Source organism: Neomonachus schauinslandi, chromosome 2 (assembly GCF_002201575.2).
Source record: "Neomonachus schauinslandi chromosome 2, ASM220157v2, whole genome shotgun sequence".
NCBI lineage: Eukaryota > Metazoa > Chordata > Mammalia > Carnivora > Phocidae > Neomonachus > Neomonachus schauinslandi.
Genome location: NC_058404.1, coordinates 64651122 through 64670192, shown reverse-complemented (window position 1 = coordinate 64670192; position 19071 = coordinate 64651122). Strand labels below are relative to the sequence as shown.

The 19071-nt window shown below is 37.6% G+C and overlaps 1 protein-coding gene across 2 annotated transcripts in view; it reads right to left on the bottom strand.

Annotated features, from left to right (window-relative positions):
* Window positions 1-19071, bottom strand: part of MARCHF1 (membrane associated ring-CH-type finger 1) — a 315590-nt gene that overhangs the window by 42951 nt on the left and 253568 nt on the right. For both annotated transcript variants that reach the window (XM_044912584.1, XM_021698716.1), the window contains one exon: window positions 9665-9845. In XM_044912584.1, the coding sequence (XP_044768519.1) occupies window positions 9665-9845 (181 nt within the window). The remainder of the gene's footprint in view (window positions 1-9664; window positions 9846-19071) is intronic.

The following is a 19071-nucleotide window of genomic DNA, read 5'->3' as shown; positions in this document are numbered from 1 at the left end:
TCTTTCTTTCTTTCTTTCTTTCTTTCTTTCTTTCTTTCTTTCTTTCTTTCTTCTCTTTCTTTCTTTCTTTTTTGTTTAAATTGTTTGTTCTTTTTAACTTAGCACTTTCCTTTTATTTCAGTGAAGAGAGAATTTAAAAATAGTTATCATTCCTAGATTTTTGGGTTCTCTGTGTTTTGGATTCTCTGTGTTAGGGTTCTCTCTCTTGTTTTTCTTTGCTTCATGTTTCCATGTGGAGGGACCTCTGTTAGAGTAACATAGCTGGCCTCTCTCTGCTCATCACTCACTTCTTTACCAAAGGAAATGGGCAAAAGAACTGAGTGTGGATTGCTCAACTTCTCTGCCTCCTGTCCTGCTTTCCCCACCTTCTGGAATATTCCATGCTATACATTTCACAGAGCCGGTTCTGCCATACCTGTGGCTGAGTGGGTAAATTTGCCTAATTTGGGGCAAATCATTCCTATTCGAGATAATTGCAGTGGTATGACCAGGCAGTGGGTGGCATAACCATGTGGGAAACGAAAGAAGAGGAGCTACTCAATGGTAGAGAAAAATAGAAAATTGGAAGGGAGCTGGCTTGTGAGAGAGTAGGTCTCTTTGGAATGAAATCTTTCAGACACCTATCTTATTAAAATGTGGATAATATCACACAAGCATGTAGAGGCTTGGACAGCAGGGACAGACACCATCATTTCCAGACAGATCATGTCAAAGTCTTCCTCATTTTTCTCTTACTTGTCAATGCTAAAGAAAAGCAACTTGATTTGGTCCAAAATATTTGCTTTTGAAAAAACCATGTTGGTTTCCTTGTGCCTTAATTCAAAAAATTAAACCAAAAGTCTAGGAGAAAATTTTTCTTAGATTCTATGCCAAGATTTTGAGAAACTGGATAAATGAATTAAGAAATAATCCCAGCTGAGAGAGAACACTCTTTAGCTGGAAGAAAATTTAAATATGGAAGTAATTTAAAACTCAATTGTTATGCCATCTTAAGAAAACTTAAAATGAAACACAAATATAACTTCTTTCTCATTAAAAAAAACTCAGTCATAAGATGATCCTTTGGGGAAATCTTTATTTGTAACTGTGTGTGTGTGTGTGCACGTGCGTGCGTGTGTGTGTGTGTGTGTGTGTGTGCATATGCTTCTGCACATTCTAATTGGATGCTTTTATGCTTTCCATATGGATCATTGTAATACCGATTCCCTCATTTCAACCATAGTTTATGTTTCAAATATCAAAATACAAAGTATATAAAAGAAGTTCCATTTCCTGTGTTCCTTGTCCTTGTCAAAATAAAAATGTATTTTCACAAGGATGGAACTGTATCCTGTTAAAAACTTCAATAGCAAATCTAATGAAAGTTAAATGTTTCTTTTCATATCTAGAATAGTAACACAAGGTGACATTCTTACCAGGCAAGTGAGGTTATGTTCTTCAAGCAATAATTTTCAAAGAGAGAAACAGAACTGAAGTAATATATAATTGGATATACTAATAAGGAAATTCTGAAGAGAAATGTTCCAGCCAACAACAATTATTCAGGAATTGGTTAAGTCTCCTCTGTGACACCCTCTGTCAAATCCTGTTCTATATTCCTAGTTCTCTTTGCCCAATGTCCTAGATATCCAATTGCTAAGTAATATCTTCTTGATTTGCCTAGGTTATGTGAAGCACGGATAACAAGAGGAAAGTCATTCTGCTATGTACTTGTAGTTACTGTACAAAAAGAAATCCTTTTATATGGACAGTCTCACAAGTAAAGACCAAACATTTGATGGCTTGCTTTCTTTGAATTACCTTTACCGTTCCCTCTGGAGTTATAGAAAATTCTCAATCCCCACACCGCCATCCACTGATTACCATGCCTTTAAAATTTATTACAAAATAATGTAAGTAATCCACTTTTCCCATCTTTCCTGCAGTGGATGCAGTCTGGGAGCAGGGTTTTTTTCCTATCTGGTTCACTACTGAACACAACTGGCCCATAGTAGATAGTACAGTGAGTTGAGTGAATGAGTGAACTGGGCATGACTGGAGCTTTCTTAGAACAATCATTCGGAACACAGTTTGCCACTGGGTGGAGTTCACATCTACCTTGAGAGAGGACTGTGTTTAAGGATGGAAGCTTCACAAATGAATAAGCTCTTCTGCCGCCTAGAGAAGAATATTTCTATTTTGAAAAATTATTCTATAATACAGATCCCAGTTAACTACAGTCTTCTTGCTTTTGGAATTTTAAAGACTAATCAGCTACTAGTAATCTCTCAAAGGACAAAAGGATGAGGCCATATGATAAATCCCAAGTATCTATTAGAAAAAGCATGAGACACTTGTATTTTCCATCTCATAATCATTTGATGTTAGACATGTTGGCATTGCTCTCTACTCACATTTAATACTATTTTAACTGAAATATCAATTCAGTCCCGAGGGCATGGTAGACACTGCTTTTAGGCAACAGGCTTGAGCAATAGAAACTTGAGCAAGGCAAAAGGGCCTACAGTGACTACCAAGCTGACGCAAACAGGCTCATTAAGCAACCCACCGTGAAACAGCCATAGACCCTAACTGACCAGTTACAACCAGACACAGTTCCTGAGATTACGCAAAAAGAAAATTCCCTGCATCCCCATACTCCCTCACTCTGCCCTGTAACGGTGGCCCTTGTGGCAGACAGTCTCTCCTCTGCTGTCCTGCCCGCTGTTCCCTGGCAGGGTCCATTCAATACACTTTCATCTCTTCTGTCCCGCCTCGAGCGGATTCCTTCACCACCTGCGCCACGGCCCCCATCCAGTCCAGATGCCCCACAGACATGAGTGTGGTAAAGCAAGAAAACAAATACAAATAAAACCCCAAAACCCCCCAAACAAAATAAAAAGACTTTAGGAAAAAAGATAATGCTCCAATTGAGTTGAAATGCTTTTCTTTTAATGATCTTTTTGTTATTTTGTGGTTTACTTATCCTTTCCCTTCCCACTGCTATCAGCTGACTAGCCTGTTGGGCTCCTCCTTCTCATGGAAAGAAGCTGCGAGAAGTAAGGGAAGTGTTGGCTGCAGACAACACCACTGCTGGTTGGAGAAATTTGTTGGGAAAAGCTTACCTGGTTCATTAGGAAGGTGTGATTTTGAAAACAAAATAATTTTCTAAGAGTGTTCTAAATCACTTCGACTGCACTTGGAGCTCATATTATAATGGAGCTGAAACGCAGCAAGATGACAGAGCCAATAGGCATCGCAAATGATGAGTATGGATATTTTTTGCAAGTATAAAGAAAGCTTTATCTAGCCTCATACTAGGGCAGAGATTTTCATTGCCTCCAAGCTTACGTATTTCTGAAGAAATGGCACAGCAAACCTACTCCCCAGAACTGGACTCTGTGATTCTAGGGAAACATCCTGGAGACATCAAAACCGTATTTGCTGAGGGCTTTTTTTTTTATTTTTTATGTAATTCCAAGTAAAGGTGAGAATTAAGAAGGATACCAAAGAGAGGTCCGAGAATCTTGGAATGATGCCAAAATGTTCGTAATCACTAAAACTCTTGCCAATGATCAAAAGCGAATGTTGCAGAAGTTCATCTAGAACTGGGCCTTTTATAGACCTAATTTTATAACTCTTGATTTTTGTCATTGTTGTTTACAGCAGAAAAACAGTAGCTTTGTGAAATTTGAATAACGGCTCCTGAAGGAACAGAGACCTGGCAGCAGATTCTGAGAGCGGGGAGGATGAAAACAACAAAAACAGATAAAAGGTGCAAGATTTTGCCACCCCAAAATATGCCTCTTTTGTACGTTGATTATTTTAACCTGGTTATTTTAAAAACAAGCGGACATGGAAAAGCTCTAAAAATCCAACAAAAGTTTTTACTGTTTTGTAAGAGACATTCACATTTATGAAGAAAATCTCCATTTGTAAGGATGTCTCCCTTGCTGTACCTGGAAGAGGCAATCTCTAGAACTCTATCAATGCAGATGACAACAACTTAAATCTGCTTAACAACCTTACCCTTGTATACTGTTTTTCCTGGTAACCTCCCATAGCTGGTCTCCTTTCCCCAAAGGTCTTCTTTTGTCTTTAGCTGAAGATGGTTTTTACGGTGATGGCTTCGGCCATTTCAGTGAGTTATTTGGTTTTCCGGGGTCTCTCTCATGTATACATGTTATTAAACTTTTGTTTTTCTATTGTTAATCTGTCTTATGCTAATTTAATTATCAGACCAGCCAAAGGACTTAAAACGGAAGAAGGGAAAACTTTTCTGCCCCTACAAAGGGCTTTCAAAACACAGGAGGTTGGCAGATGCAGAATGAAGATGTGAAAATTAATAAAAGAAAATCTTGTTTAAAATGAAGTCAGGAGACCAGAAGCGGGTAGCTCTCACGCCCTACTAGGGTTATCAACTGCAGATACCAACAGGAAGAAAGGAACCTTGCAAGTGATACTACTTTAGCTACTTTATACCTCAGCAGATGGAAAAATGGTTTTTACCTTCCTGCTCCACCGCCCCAACCCGCAGGAGCTCAGCCAGTGAGAGACAGTCACAAACCCGCCAATGAAAAGCCACTATACTTTGAACTCCAAGTTTACGCCAGCAGACTCATTCTTTTTTTTTTTAATTATGTTATGTTAATCACCATACATTACATCATTAGTTTTTGATGTAGTGTTCCACGATTCATTGTTTGTGCATAACACCCAGTGCTCCATGCAGAACGTGCCCTCTTTAATACCCATCCTCCCACCCCCCTCCCCTCTAGAACCCTCAGTTGTTTTTCAGAGTCCATCGTCTCTCATGGTTCGTCTCCCCCTCCGATTTCCCCCCCTTCATTTTTCCCTTCCTGCTATCTTCTTCTTCTTCTTCTTCTTTTTTTTAACATGTAATGTATTATTTGTTTTTCTTTATAATAACCCTCTGGACTTCCCCTTTTCATCTACAAAAGAGCATTCCTCTCCTTTGTTCCCTGGACTTGCCTATGGTTTTGCTGTAGCTTGCTTGACCCAAACTGCAATTCTCCGCTATTCCTGGTTAAACCCATTCTTGCTGGTAAAATAACAGAATCTTATTTTGAAAGTTAACAAAGATAAACAGCTTTCAATGCTAGTAACATTAATGAAGTAATGTTTTTCAACCTGCCAAATAAGTGATGTATACTTAATGACGTAACTAAGTACTAAGAAAATACATTGGGTAAAACATCCATGTTTAAGAAAGATTTTAGAAAAATTTTTATTTCTGAAAGATTTGTTTTGGAAGATTTCCTAGAAATGGTCTAAATTAAAACTGAAGTTTTGGTGATTAAAGAGAGACTCTCAGCCACTTACGGCAGCATGGCACCGCACAATGGGCACAAGCTCTAGAATCAGGGAGCTCTGGGGTGTGTGATATTAAGTAAGTTTGGTACTGTGTCTCATTTTCCTCATCTGTAAAATAGGCTTCACGTGCCTACATGAAATGGGGCTGTAATGAAGATAAAAGTTAATTGATATATTCTAAATATTTGGCACATGGTTAAAATTCAGTATATGATGGTTGTATTAGTAAAATTGCAAATCCTCCAGAATGGTAAGTAAATGAAGCATTTTGAATTTTCTTACGTATGACGAGGCAGTGTTATTCAAATGGGGTACCCAGCAGACCCTAGCTAGGAATCTGACCACATTCTCTGTCCTATCCAATTTTAAGACTATGAACTGCAAGATCTCCAGATTAGTGGAGAATCAATAATAACCTTTGGGCAGTAGGCCTGCTATGGTAACTTGCACTGGCTCTTCTGAAAGACAAATGTTACCTCAAATTAAGGGCAAAGGAAGGAATTAACACAGCATTTGTCAAATACAGTTCTTCATTTTTTTTTAAAGTAGATATTTCAACTAAAGCATTGGAAGTCATTATGGTGGAAGTATAGAAATACCAAAAATGATTATTCCTTTTTATTTGGTTTAATATATTCACAAAGAACTTAAATTTTATGGACGTTCCAATATTCAACTGTTTTGATCTACAAAATGACAAGTGCATATGGTTCAATCTAATCATTACCAAAGCCAAGGTAGTTGATTCACTGTCTCATTTAAAAATGAGACAAGTTACAAAAGGATGCATAGAGCTGAATATTTTGTATTATATATTTGTCAAATGGTTTGCATATGAGGAACTATATAGAGAAATAATTTAGGGGCGAGCATAAAGTTGTCGGTACCATTTGCTGTCCTCATAAGCTTAGCTTCATATCCAGCAGCTGGTCTCTCCCATTCAGACTCAAATCTGAACCTCATGCAATTCTTCAGCTTCCGAACAGGAGAAGATTTTATGCTTCCTAACTGATACTGTATGTATTTCCAAACTGTACTGCTTTGTATATTTTTATCTTTTTGACTTTTCTGGGTCCTAAGAATTATTTCTGACCCTGGGTAACTCATGGGGCTTTTATTGAGTGTTATAAAAGTAGGTGAGCTGCTGACTTAAAGATGATGAAATTGCTTTTTTTTCAAAGAAGCCCTTGATTTTATTTAAATTTTAAAGATTTTTCTTCTGGAGATACTAGGATACTTTGATGAATTTACCAACTGAAGATTTTGGTGTAGTAATAGTAGCAATTAATGAAGTAAGGTTTTACTGATCTCCTTAGGGATTATTAAGCCCCGACGTTCGTCAGACTATGAAGATTTGCAGCTTTCCACTTTAAGAAGCCATTTCATCTAAACAGAATCTCCTGCCTGTATTGGCTAATGGTAGAAATTCAGAATGATTAGCTAAATTAATTGTCTCATGAGGTTGGTCTTTAGAATGTTATAAACTGTAATGGAATTACTGAGTTGAGAGCGATTAATGGGATGTTCTTCGTATATATTCTAAGCATTGCTATACCTGTCATTCGTAATGACCAATTAAAAACTATCAAAACAAAACTGTTGATGAATCTTAGTGCCATCAAAATAAGCCATCTAAAACAGTTTACAAACACCTCGTATCTGTATAGTTCGTGTCACCTCAGAATCTGAAGTCATTTTGGATACTGCCATTTAAGTGTTATGCCAACGCCCCATAGTTTTCAAGGAGAAAGTAAAAGTTTGGAATACTTTTTCTAGGTTTTTAAAACCTATAAGTCATAGAGGCAGGGACAGAATGCATGTTTCTTGTGTCCAGGACTCATGTGTTCGACCAGGAGTTGAAAATTCAGATCCCTACTCTGGAGCGACAAAGGTATTCAGATGAGTGGGGACGGCACAAGGTCTCAGGATCAGAGACGGAGGGAGGGCTGAGACATGTGGAGCACTTGAAAGCAAATATCCTTTTACAGGCGCTAGTCACCACTTAGGTCCCCCTAGCTACCCCTTAGATGTTGTCCTCTGGGAATATGGTTCCAGTAGAGCTAGATACTGTGACTTTCAAACAAATACAAATATGTGGAATTTACATGAAATACGCACACATCTAAATGTTGGTAACTGTTTCAAATGTTAAGCCCTGTGGGTCAAATAAAACACATCTGTGGGCTGTCAGGAAGCAACCTCTGGATTAGATTCTAACATCCTCTATAGATATAGAAATGCTATTAAAAATGACGGATGTTGGGGCGCCTGGGTGGCTCAGTTGGTTGGGCGACTGCCTTCGGCTCAGGTCATGATCCTGGAGTCCCGGGATCGAGTCCCACATCAGGCTCCCTGCTCGGCGGGGAGCCTGCTTCTCCCTCTGACCCTCTCCCCTCTCATGTGCTCTCTCTCTCTCATTCTCTCTGTCTCAAATAAATAAAATCTTTAAAAAAAAAAGTGATGGATGTTGAGATGCTGTCCTTCATCAATATTTATGACAAAAGAAATGTTTTTTAAAAAGAAAGTAGGGTATTTCATTAATCGATAGCTAGTAGGTGCCCACTAAGTTGTCACAACATATTCATTATTAAGAAGATTTAAAAAGATAGACGTATTCACTGCCTTTCTCTGGTTTATAAATAGGTTATTTGAGAAGAAACGGATTTCATGATAGGGTTGTAAATTATCAGGAATGGAATACTAAGAAAGGATCAAAGTAGTCTATAAGGAATGATTCCACAAAAGCGGAAGGTTGAATAAGACTTTTCAAGTTCCATACAGCATCATGTATTGCTTATTATACAAAAATGGGGGAAGGATAGATAGTAGGGAGAAGAAAAAATCTGAATATTTTATTATCCTAGACTGTTGCTCTCGAATTGAAATATTACATTTGACAAAGTTGAAATGAACATTTTTATATAGATGGAAGTTGAAAAAAAAAAACCCATGGAGAAATATACAGACACTGTGAAACAGTTTGTAGGTCCCTGAGGGGCATGAAGAGAAATTTACAGAATCACAGAGCACAATGTGTTATTTAGCTACTCCAGACATCACACAGCATCTGTTCAGTGGATGAAGCAAAGGGCAGAGAGTAACGGTCCATTTCTATTTCTGGCATTGATTGCTCTGGGACCCGGAGGAACAGAGCATCACCTTTTGTCACTCAAGTTACAGAAAAGACATATGTTAAGAAAAAACAATGCATTTTTACATCAGTTCTGACATCTAAAAACCATTTGCACACTTTCAAAATCAAGGCTGTGTGAAAGCAAGGAATGCTATTCTCCCTCTCCATGATTTACAGAATTAATGAAGAATTGCAATGGCCAGCAACCCACCAGATTCCTATTGGAATATTCTTGTTTGCTTTACATCTCTCCTCATCCTGGAGCTCATTGTGTTTATTTCTAAGCAATGTCCTTTTCATCCACTTTTGCTTTGTACTTAATTTAAATGAAAAAGCAGCTCTAGGCCGAATCATTATTTAAATTGCTGTCTCCATACTCTCCTTTGGAAATGGAGGCATCCGTATATGTAAGGCTGCAGTTAGGTAAAAAGCTAAGTTACATGCTAAAATCTGGGGCCCCAGCTATAGGGCATGAATTACGTAAAGTTCATTGTCTTCATTTGTATCCTTCACAAGTTATCCTTTGCTAGCTTTGAGTGCGATGCTAACTATATTTGACTCATATTCTTACCTTCATTCTTTAGAAAAACATAAGTGAGGAATTTGAAGATCAAGTTTGTAGATAAAAATACACTTACCTCTCTCTTACAGCTTGATGCACAATATGGAAAATAATACTTTTTCTATCTACTCAATTATACATGAATTATCACACCAAATTCTCAAATAAAGGCAAACCCAAAAAAGAGTTCACACCTTATAGAAGAAAACATTCTCTTCTATTACCTAATGCCAGATTTTCAGGAAATTAGATGAGTTCATATTATTTAATGTAATCTATTATCCTAACCTTCCAGGGAATTGACCTCAGTAAGTATAATGTTCTCACATCAAATTACAAGCATATTTATTTTGCATATGTAAGTATAAATATATATATAATGATGCACACATAAACACATACATCATGCACACACTCACACATCCTTTTTTTGATTTTGAAGAATGATATAAAAATCAGAGCCCTAGAACATAAAATGGAGATGAAGGATTATTTGCAAACACTTGGCTCTTTTACATATTGAGCCCAACACAAGGCATGTACTCTTCATGGATATTACCATGTTACCAAATTCTACTGGGGGAAATAAATGAATTTTTAAAACATGCCTGCATTGCAAGTGCTCTCTTTCAAACCAATTCCTGCAGATACCATACCTTCCGGAGGGGTTTGAGCTTAGTCTCCATTATGAAGTCATACTTGCAGAGCTCACAGCAGCGCGTATCTGAGCTCTTGATCCACTGGTGGAGGCAGGACTGGTGGACAAAGCGCAGGGTGCCCGTGCAGCGACAGGGTGTGATGAGGGGGCTCTCTTCATCCCCTTCACAGTGACAGATCCTGGGGAAGGACACAGCAGTCAGGATGAGATCTCCCAGAGGACATTTCTCACCTGTAGATTTCCTTCCTGGCTCATACCAGACTGCATTAGAATCGGCAACCTGAGAATTAGGAAGTGTGCACATTTCGCTCCAACTTGATCTGGAACTGAATCTAGGCTCAGTATAATTTTCTTCCACTTGCTACTGACATTCATGTAATTAGCTGTTAGACACTAGTACCTCAAAAATGTACTATCATTTCATTCCTATACTAATGCGATTTTAACAGCACAACTATTGAGCCATATCCCCAGCTTAATCTATTTACTAGGTCAGTGTCTATAAGCATAAGCTTGATTTCATATACAAAAGTTGCGATTTATAGGCATTGTAAGGAGTGTTTGAATCTGATAACCTTACTGTTTTATTGTGATGACAGTTTTATAGAAGCATGGTGTATAATTTAGTACCCATGGTATCCTACCAATGTGGAAGAATTATGAAAAATTTTAACATGTTCTCTAACAAGAATAAAGTGAATATTGAAAATTTCAAGTTGGAAATACTACGTTTTCCTAGGAAGACGCACACATATTTGGTCACAACGAATGGCCCAAACTGTCAATAATCATCATGGTTTAAAAGTTACAAAGATAACTGATTTCATAAAGTTGTTCAAGTACAGTAAATTCTATTGTTTTAAAATGTTAATTATTACATCTTCCAAGGAATTCAGAGTTCAACTACTTTACTGAATTACTATGAATTCAAATGTCATAGATTCACAGTCTATGAAATCTTCATTATTCTCATTTACAAATTTTAAGAAAGAATTTGCTTTCCTCGTTAGATAAGATTTTCATATCTCAAGATAATGAATTTAAATCTTAGCACTTCAGTAATTCTTGTGATTTACCCAGCTGTTAGAAGTTGTTAATAAATTTGACTGGAAATATTTTTTGAAATCTTGAAAAAGTATGAATGGCGTATTTCAAAAAAAAATATCTGTAAAAGTTTCTTTTTGGAGTTGAGTTGTAGCCGCAGGCTTAAAGAACGTTTGAATTGTTGCTCTTTCCTTTTAGGTCTATATGCCTTATCCTCCAGAAGCATGAGTTTTAAAGAATGGATTTTTAAAACATATTTATCTATCTTAGCTGTCTCCTCAGGGGAAATGAAATGCTCTAATTGTTACTGCAGTAAGATACAGGAATTGAAACCAAGCCCTTCCCTAACCTCAAAATAAAGAAGTATGACACAGTACACCAGTATTTTGAATCTCTTTTTCTTAAGTAAAAATAATAGAATCAGAAAGGAGCGCTGACTTCTAAAGTCCTTAGGGTGTATATGATGAGATGAGAGCACAGGGAAGTTCAAAAGCAGAGTCCTTCTTCCCCTCTGGACTGAGGTAGGAAGCAGTAGTGCTGGATGTGGGACCACATATAAAAGGCTGGCGTGGTGGGAAAAAACTAAAAATTATCTGAATTCTATTGTTCATATTCTATTCATATTCTAATATGGAAGTCTGGAGTATCTCCCATTGCCAAATGTGTAGGTCCTAGGAATCCGGCTTAGTGTACTTTGTATCACACTTGTTACCAATAGAGAATTGGACTCCTGATAGATGTTCAGTAGATGTTTGTTGAATAAAAGAATTGTTTCATCAACAAACTATGACTTATTATAAGAGCAACCAGTGAAAGCAAATCTGGGTTTCTGTAGCACTTCATTTGGTTGTAATATTTATTTTTGGAGCCATTGAAACCTTATGATTTATATGGCCTGAGGGGTTGATATTTCTTATGTCCTTGAATCTCTAATCTCTCTGCCTCTACACAAAGAATACTCCTTTAGGTGAGGAGTCAGCAAACTATGGCCCAATTCTTACTGTGGCATGTTTTCGTAAATAACGTTTTATTGAAACACCCCCATGCACATTTGTTTATGTATTGTTTAGAGCTGTGTTTGCACTGTAACTGCAGAATTGAGAATTGCTGCAAAGACCATATGGTCACAGAGACTAACATATTTACTACCTGCCTCTTTACAGGAAATATTTGCTTACCCTTGCCTTAAATATGGTGATTCTGGGGCGCCTGGGTAGCATAGTCAGTTAAGTGTCTGACTCTTGGTTTCGGCTGGGGGCATAATCTCAGAGTCATGGGGTTGGCCCCGCCTCTGGCTCTGCTCTCAGCGGGGAGTCTGCTTGTGATTCTCCCTCTCCCTCTGTCCCTGCCCCCCACCACTCCCCTCACATGTGAGTGGCCTCCCCCTCAAATAAAGAAACAAATCTTTAAAAAAATGGTGATTGTGAGTTAAAGACAATATATGACTATTACCAACAACAATAAAACAAAAGTTACACAGAGAAGTGCACCATAAAAACAAAAGTCCTTCCTGGCCTGTCATTGAAACCTGCTGATCCATGAACAGTCTGCCAGGAGAGTGGCAATACTCCTCATTTGAAAAAGAAAAAGTTGCAATTAATGCCATCTGATAATTATTACTAAAAAAAAGATCACATCAAATGCTACACAGCTTCCAAGATGATTCTGAGGCTCTGATTTTTTTTTTTTACTGACATGATAAAAGTAATTTATTCATAAGCAGATTTAAACAAAGACCTTGTTGATTACTGGCTTCAACCTGACCTGAACAGTTTACTGATTGTAGTCCAACTTCCTATGTCTTACAGATTCATTTTTTAAAAATTTATGCTAAAACTGTTACCTGAAACACCACCAGCAATTTCATTTCTTCATAAAATTACGGTTATTTCCCAAAGGGAAAATCAAAAGCTTGGTTCATTTTCATTCCCATTTCACAAGATTTATTTTTACAGGATTTTAGCATTTTGAATTTTTTCTAAATTATCCAACTTGAGTTGGACCCCAAGAGTCTTTTTCAAATCGTGTTGAGATTGTTCTACATGAACTTAAGAGCTAAATATCAACTTCAAATATCTACTAGAAATAAAAAATAATGTGATGCCATTATGAAGAGAATTAAACAATTCTTAAGCTGATATATTTCACACTAACCACAATTGCTAAATGATAAATGAAAACACAGTAATAAAAAATATACATTTTTTCCCAACAGAATAATTGTGTAGAGAAAATGATTTTAATAATAAAATTGCATTGTAAAATATCTGTAATTTCAATGCACTTTTACCTTATGGGAAATTGAGGCTTGGGAACTGAGTGATTCTATAAAATTATTGGTGACTGACATTGGTGTCTGTCACCTGACAAGAACAAGCTGAATTCACAAATTTTTTGGCATTTTACTCTTTTAACTGGCTGCTTATAGTCTAATCAATATGTATTGAGACTTTCACCATTTATGAATTGAATAAACTTCTACTTCCATATAACTTCAAGCTTTCTAGTGAAAAGTGAAAAGCAGGCCACCAAATAGTATTAGGCAAATTAAATTCTGAAAATTCTGTGTGTGTGTATGTGTGTGCATGTGCGCACACACTTAAAGTCCTTTCCTTAATGTTTGAGTTTTAACAAAAGTAGGTTTTTGTTTGGTTTGGTTTTGGACTTATGTATCTTAAAATGATCTCCACCGCTCCCCACCCCCTCCCTTGTCAAGGCTTCTTGGCTCTGGTAGAATATATTTTTCTACATAAGTTTTTTTTTCTTTTAGTAATTTATCACTAGAAAGAAATCTTTGTGAGGGTCATAGTGATTATGTAATTTTGGGATTTTTATTCATTCATTTATTCACATTTTCTTAGTCCTTGTTATATGCAAAGAAAATCAGACAACAGCATCAGCATGTAGTGTGAATTGAGAAGGAGAGAACAGAATCTGGAAGCAGACACCCCTTTTGGACAACTATTACAATCATCCAGATATTAAGAATCTGAAACAATATTGTGACGCTGGGGAGGAGATGGGAGACCCTCAGTCTGCAGAATGCATAGAGATGTCCAGGGCCTTGCTTGGTTTCCATGTTAGCTGTGGCAACAAAGTCCACTTATGGTATGTGACTCCTAAAGGCAGTCATCCCTATAATTTTCAGACAGCCTCTTAACTCTTTCTTCCCATATTCCATGCCATTTTCCCCCTTTCCTTTCCTTTCCCAATGTGGGGCTTGAACTCACAATCCTGAGATCAACAGTCGCACACTCTATTGACTGAGCTAGTCAGGCGCCCCATTTTTCCCCCTTTTCTTTTGGCAAATCTTTCTGATCTATTTCCTCACTTTTGTGCCTGCATTTTTCTCCATACCCATCTCCAACTAAATAATCTTTAAGCACAATAATTATGGATACAGCTATGTTTGTGATGGCTTAATTTGGATGTTAATCTTTACTCAAAACTAATTCTTGTGCTGCGGAGTTTGGCATTCATTCTTAGAATTCACTTTCCTAACCTAAAAATGATTAGAATCCATGTGGGATTAACATAACAATAAAAAATTTAAAAAAAAAAGAATCCATGTGGGTGGAAGCCATACTGAAAGTGGATGAGAAGTTAATGCTCAAGTAAATGAGTGAACAGATATAATTTCTCTTTCTTTTTGAGAAATAATAGCATAGCAGTGAAAGAATAGCAGATTAGAGACAGTTTTATTTTTAATTTCCATTTCATTTTATTTTTAACAGGGAAAAGCTGGACTTGTTCATAAGCAGAACTATAGGTGCCACAGAGAGGTGAATTTAAAAAATAAACAGGTGAGAGAATGCCCCACTGTTAAATGAAGGCTCTTGAGAAATCAAGAAAGTATGAGGAAAGGAACTTAGCAGAGGAGTATTTTTGGACAGGTGGAAAAATACATGGGAGGTAAACAGACGCTTTTTTCCTGTGAGCAAGGTGTAGAGGGAAAAGGATAAGTGAAGGAGACAGAAGAATTGCAGTAGCTGGGTCTGGGGAGGGGTCTTCCTATATTGCGAAATACAGCAGACCGTGTGTCTGCTCCACAGAAGGCAGGGAGGCATGGGGTTAAGGTATTGGAGAGGCTGTCAGTAATTGGCAAAAGCCACTTGGAACATGTGATGGGAAATTATCCAAGCATGAATATTAGAACCATGGAGCGGTGGTGAGGTCCCTGGTGAGATTAGACAGCACAAATTTACAGTGGACGCTGTTAACACTGCCTTGAGTCAGCGGCGTTCCGCACGCAGAGAGCAAGCCTACAGCTGGTAGCACAACCTAAGGCATCTTGAGATCACTTAAGTCAGAAATGAGAAGGACGAAGGAGTGAAGATTCTGATGCATCACAGAACACAGTGTAAAAACAGTTGGTCATAAGGTCTAGACTCCGAGCCGGGAGGCGAGTGAAGCCATCTTGCAGTTAATGTATCATGGGGAGAGACTGGAAGTTACAACAATGGTGAAGAACTGATGTTGAAAGTGGGACGAAATGGGACAAAGGTTGTCTATGTGTAGCGTATTCACATCCTTCATGGATGAATTCATATCCTTTTTGTTGTCCTTTTTTTCCCCTACTGTCACAGGAAAAAAAAATTTAAATATGAAATTATTTGGTGTTTGAGATTCACAAACAAACCAAATCCTGGCTCACATGCTTGCTTTCTGCTCCAGTAAACTGGAGACGTTCTCAGTCTACTCATGTGTGAATGAGGTTAAAAATACCTCTTAGGGTGTCATGAGGATTAAAGGAGATGAAAGAGTGCAGTACCTGGCACGTTATAGGCAAATATTTGTTAATTTTATCATGGGATGATAAGATACTACTACTTCTCCTACTAATTTTGTTTAGCTATGCCATTGCTTTTGCTGCACTGGGACTAATTATTTGTTTTTTCTTTTTTTTTTATTATGTTATGTTAATCACCATACATTACACATTAGTTTTTGATGTAGTGTTCCATGATTCACTGTTTACGTATAACACCCAGTGCTCCATGCAGTACGTGCCCCTTTAATACCCATCACCAGGCTAACCCATCCCCCACCCCCTCCCCTCTAGAACCCTCAGTTTGTTTGAGTCCATAGTCCCTCATGGTTCGTCTCCCCCTCCGATATCCCCCCTTCATTCTTCCCTTCCTACTATCTTCTTCTTTTTTTTTTAACATATAATGTATCATTTGTTTCAGAGGTACAGCTCTGTGATTCAACAGTCTTGCACTAATTGTTTTTAACGGCTCCTTTGGTAAGTTGGTTAGAGCTAATGCTTGTAAAAGGCCAAGGTCATGAATTCTGACTCCATACAGGGGAGTTAGCTCCTGACACCTTTGAATCCCTACATTGGTCAAGTCAGACAAGTCTCAAGAAAAGCTAGGTGAGGGAGTATATTCAGATCTCTATATTGGGTGGCCTCAGAGAAGTTTTCAGACGGTTTTCTCATCTTTGAAATGTTACATGGCTATTGTAAGGCTCAAATAGGATATATGAGAAAATATTACAAAATGTAAACGCTATCCCAAAAGTATTATTGCCAATATATATGTGATCAATAAAATCAACAAAAATTGCTGCTAGTTAATAAATGCAATGCACTGCATGTTTTTATAAAAGCAAACTCAATTTTTCGTGTGTGCATTTCAGTTTGTAGGACTCTGTCTTTTTTCACCTCGAATAACTGTGATATAGGGCGCCTGGGTGGCTCAGTCAGTTAAGCGACTGCCTTCGGCTCAAGTCATGATCCCAGGGTCCCGGGATCGAGTCCCACATCGGGCTCCCTGCTCCGCAGGGAGCCTGCTTCTCCCTCTCCTACTCCCCCTGCTTGTGTTCCCTCTCTCGCTGTGTCTCTCTCTGTCAAATAAATAAATAAAATCTTAAAAAAAAAAAAAAGAACTGTGATATAAGAAAGGGATATCTACCTCACCACTGAGACTAGTTTTCTGCTAAGCTACCAACACCCTTCTTACAGTCAGGTCTGAAAACCTTTCCTATTCTTCATTTTTCCTCATTTTTTTTTTTTATTGTAGCCTAACCCCTCCTTCTTGAAACTTTTCCCTTTGTGGCTTTTGTGACTACTAGCCTTGAAGTTGGGAAAAGTGGAATTAGAAGGGCATATAAGATGATTGTAGGGATCAAACAGTGACTACTTATGAAGAACAGACCAAAGATGTTAGGATTCTGGAGCCTGGGAAGGTAAGAAATGCTAAGTGAGATGAGAATATGATATGATTTGGTAGGTGAGATATCATGGTGAGAGATAGCAGGGAAATAATATAGAATTCAACAGATCTGAATTCATGGCTAAACCTCTTCCATGAATTCAAAATTATAGGTCAAAGGGACACCTTTTAAAGTATGAGTGTAGGATGTTAACTAGACTTATTGTGATCTTTTCACAATACATACAAATATCAAATCATTGTTGTACACCTGAAACTAATATAGTTAATACATCAACTATAAAAATAAAAAACAAAATATGAGTGCAGTAATTTTGGGACAAATACAGAGAACTACTGACTACCATATTTCACATTTTGGAGGGGGGAAAAAAAAAGCAAGGAAGGGGAAATTACATGACAGCTGTGTTTAGATATGTGAAAAACCATTGCATGAAATGGTAGCTGATCTTGTTCTGTCCCACTAGATCCAGTGAGTAGAAGTTAAAGGAAACAAATTTCCCTAAAATTCACACACACACACACACACACACACAGCGCTTTCCAAAGATGGAATGTGTTACCCCAGGACAGTGCAAATTTCCCATCATTGAAAGTACTCAGATATAAGTAGGGTCTTTATATGGCAGGCATAGTGTAAAAGGAGCTCATGCAAGGGTAATTAAAAACATGACCTCAAAGTTCTTTTCTAATGTTGCAATTCTGTTATTTTTTCTTTCCCATAGACTGATTTCTACTCCCTCCCTCCTGCCACTATTTCTTTGTCAGCATTTCCCCTCTGCTTGTCTTGGGAGTTTTGTACTTCAACTTCCAGCATTACTCCTAGGCTTGTGGTTTTAAAACACTTATCTCCAAAACCAACCTCTACCTCTCTGATAGCAAGAAACTGCAGCTAGTTCTCTAACTCCATTAATGGGGTTTCCCACTTAATGCTTCCTATATCTCACCATCTCTCAAACTAGCTTTTCTTCCCTAAGATGCTATTCCATCAGTATCCCATTCTCAGCTTGCCTTTATCTTGGAGCCTTCCATATACTTTAGACTCAGTTTTCCGCATCTTCTTTCTTTTCATTCTTACTACCATCTCCTAGTAGTTTTGACTGGCCAACAGGTACATGAACTGTCTTTAAGATGTTGCTCTTTTCAAATCATTCTCAAAACACAGTTATTCAGAGGTTCTTAAAATACTGTTACTCTTCAAGAACTCTATCATCAATCAAATAGAATCCAAATGACTTCACCTGGTTTTCATATGACCTTTCATAATTTGTATTTATCTTACCTCTCCTGCTGTATTTCCCACTACTTCCCAACATACAGGTATAGTAGCATAGTACAAAATTTACCACCTGATAAGCTGTGGGTTTTGCCACAGATCAGTTCCCCCCATGCCAAGATCTTGATTTCTATCAGCCTGGAGGCTAGGTAAAGGGTACTGGGTGTATTGTCCATTAACCCTCATTGATTTAGAAATGTTATCATGTTCTACAGGTGTCATGATGTGAAGAATGTTGGGGAACACTGGTGTGGTAGTTAAAAGTACAAATCAGCATTAGAATCATGGTTCTGCCTATGTTAAATTACTTAATCTCTTGTGTTTTCAAGGTCTTAATCAATAAAGTAGGAAAACAGTAGTGTCTACACTTCATAGGATTGTTTATTAAGATTAAACTAAGTGATCGATAAAGGTTAAATAATATTTTTTCAATCTATGTTGAGATGGTTATTTCCTCAGCCTATTGCACTCTGGGAATATCTGCCTCTGGGAATTTCCTCAAATATGATCTCGTACCTGTGATATCTGCCCTCTCTTGATAATAACCTCATCTAAGTTTAAGCTATTCTAAGACTCACACCCTTAATGAAACAGCCTCTAGATCTTTTTTCCCTACAATGCTCCCTCCATTTCTTGAGATTTCATTGCTCTTAAATCCTATACTACACAGATCTGGTCTTTGTTGTTTGTTAATTATTTCATCTATGCAAGTTCTGGTATTATGACTTAGATAAGTTCTAGGTTTATTAATTTTGGGGGTAGGATTTTCTTTGTACAGCATGATGCTAAGAGTAATTTAAGTGAGAAGAGTGTTAAAAAGTCAGGGTAAAAATGGCTAATTACTGGACCAGAAAGGGACTGGGAATGCTATTATTTAAACGTGTATGGAGCAGAGATCAAAAGAGATAG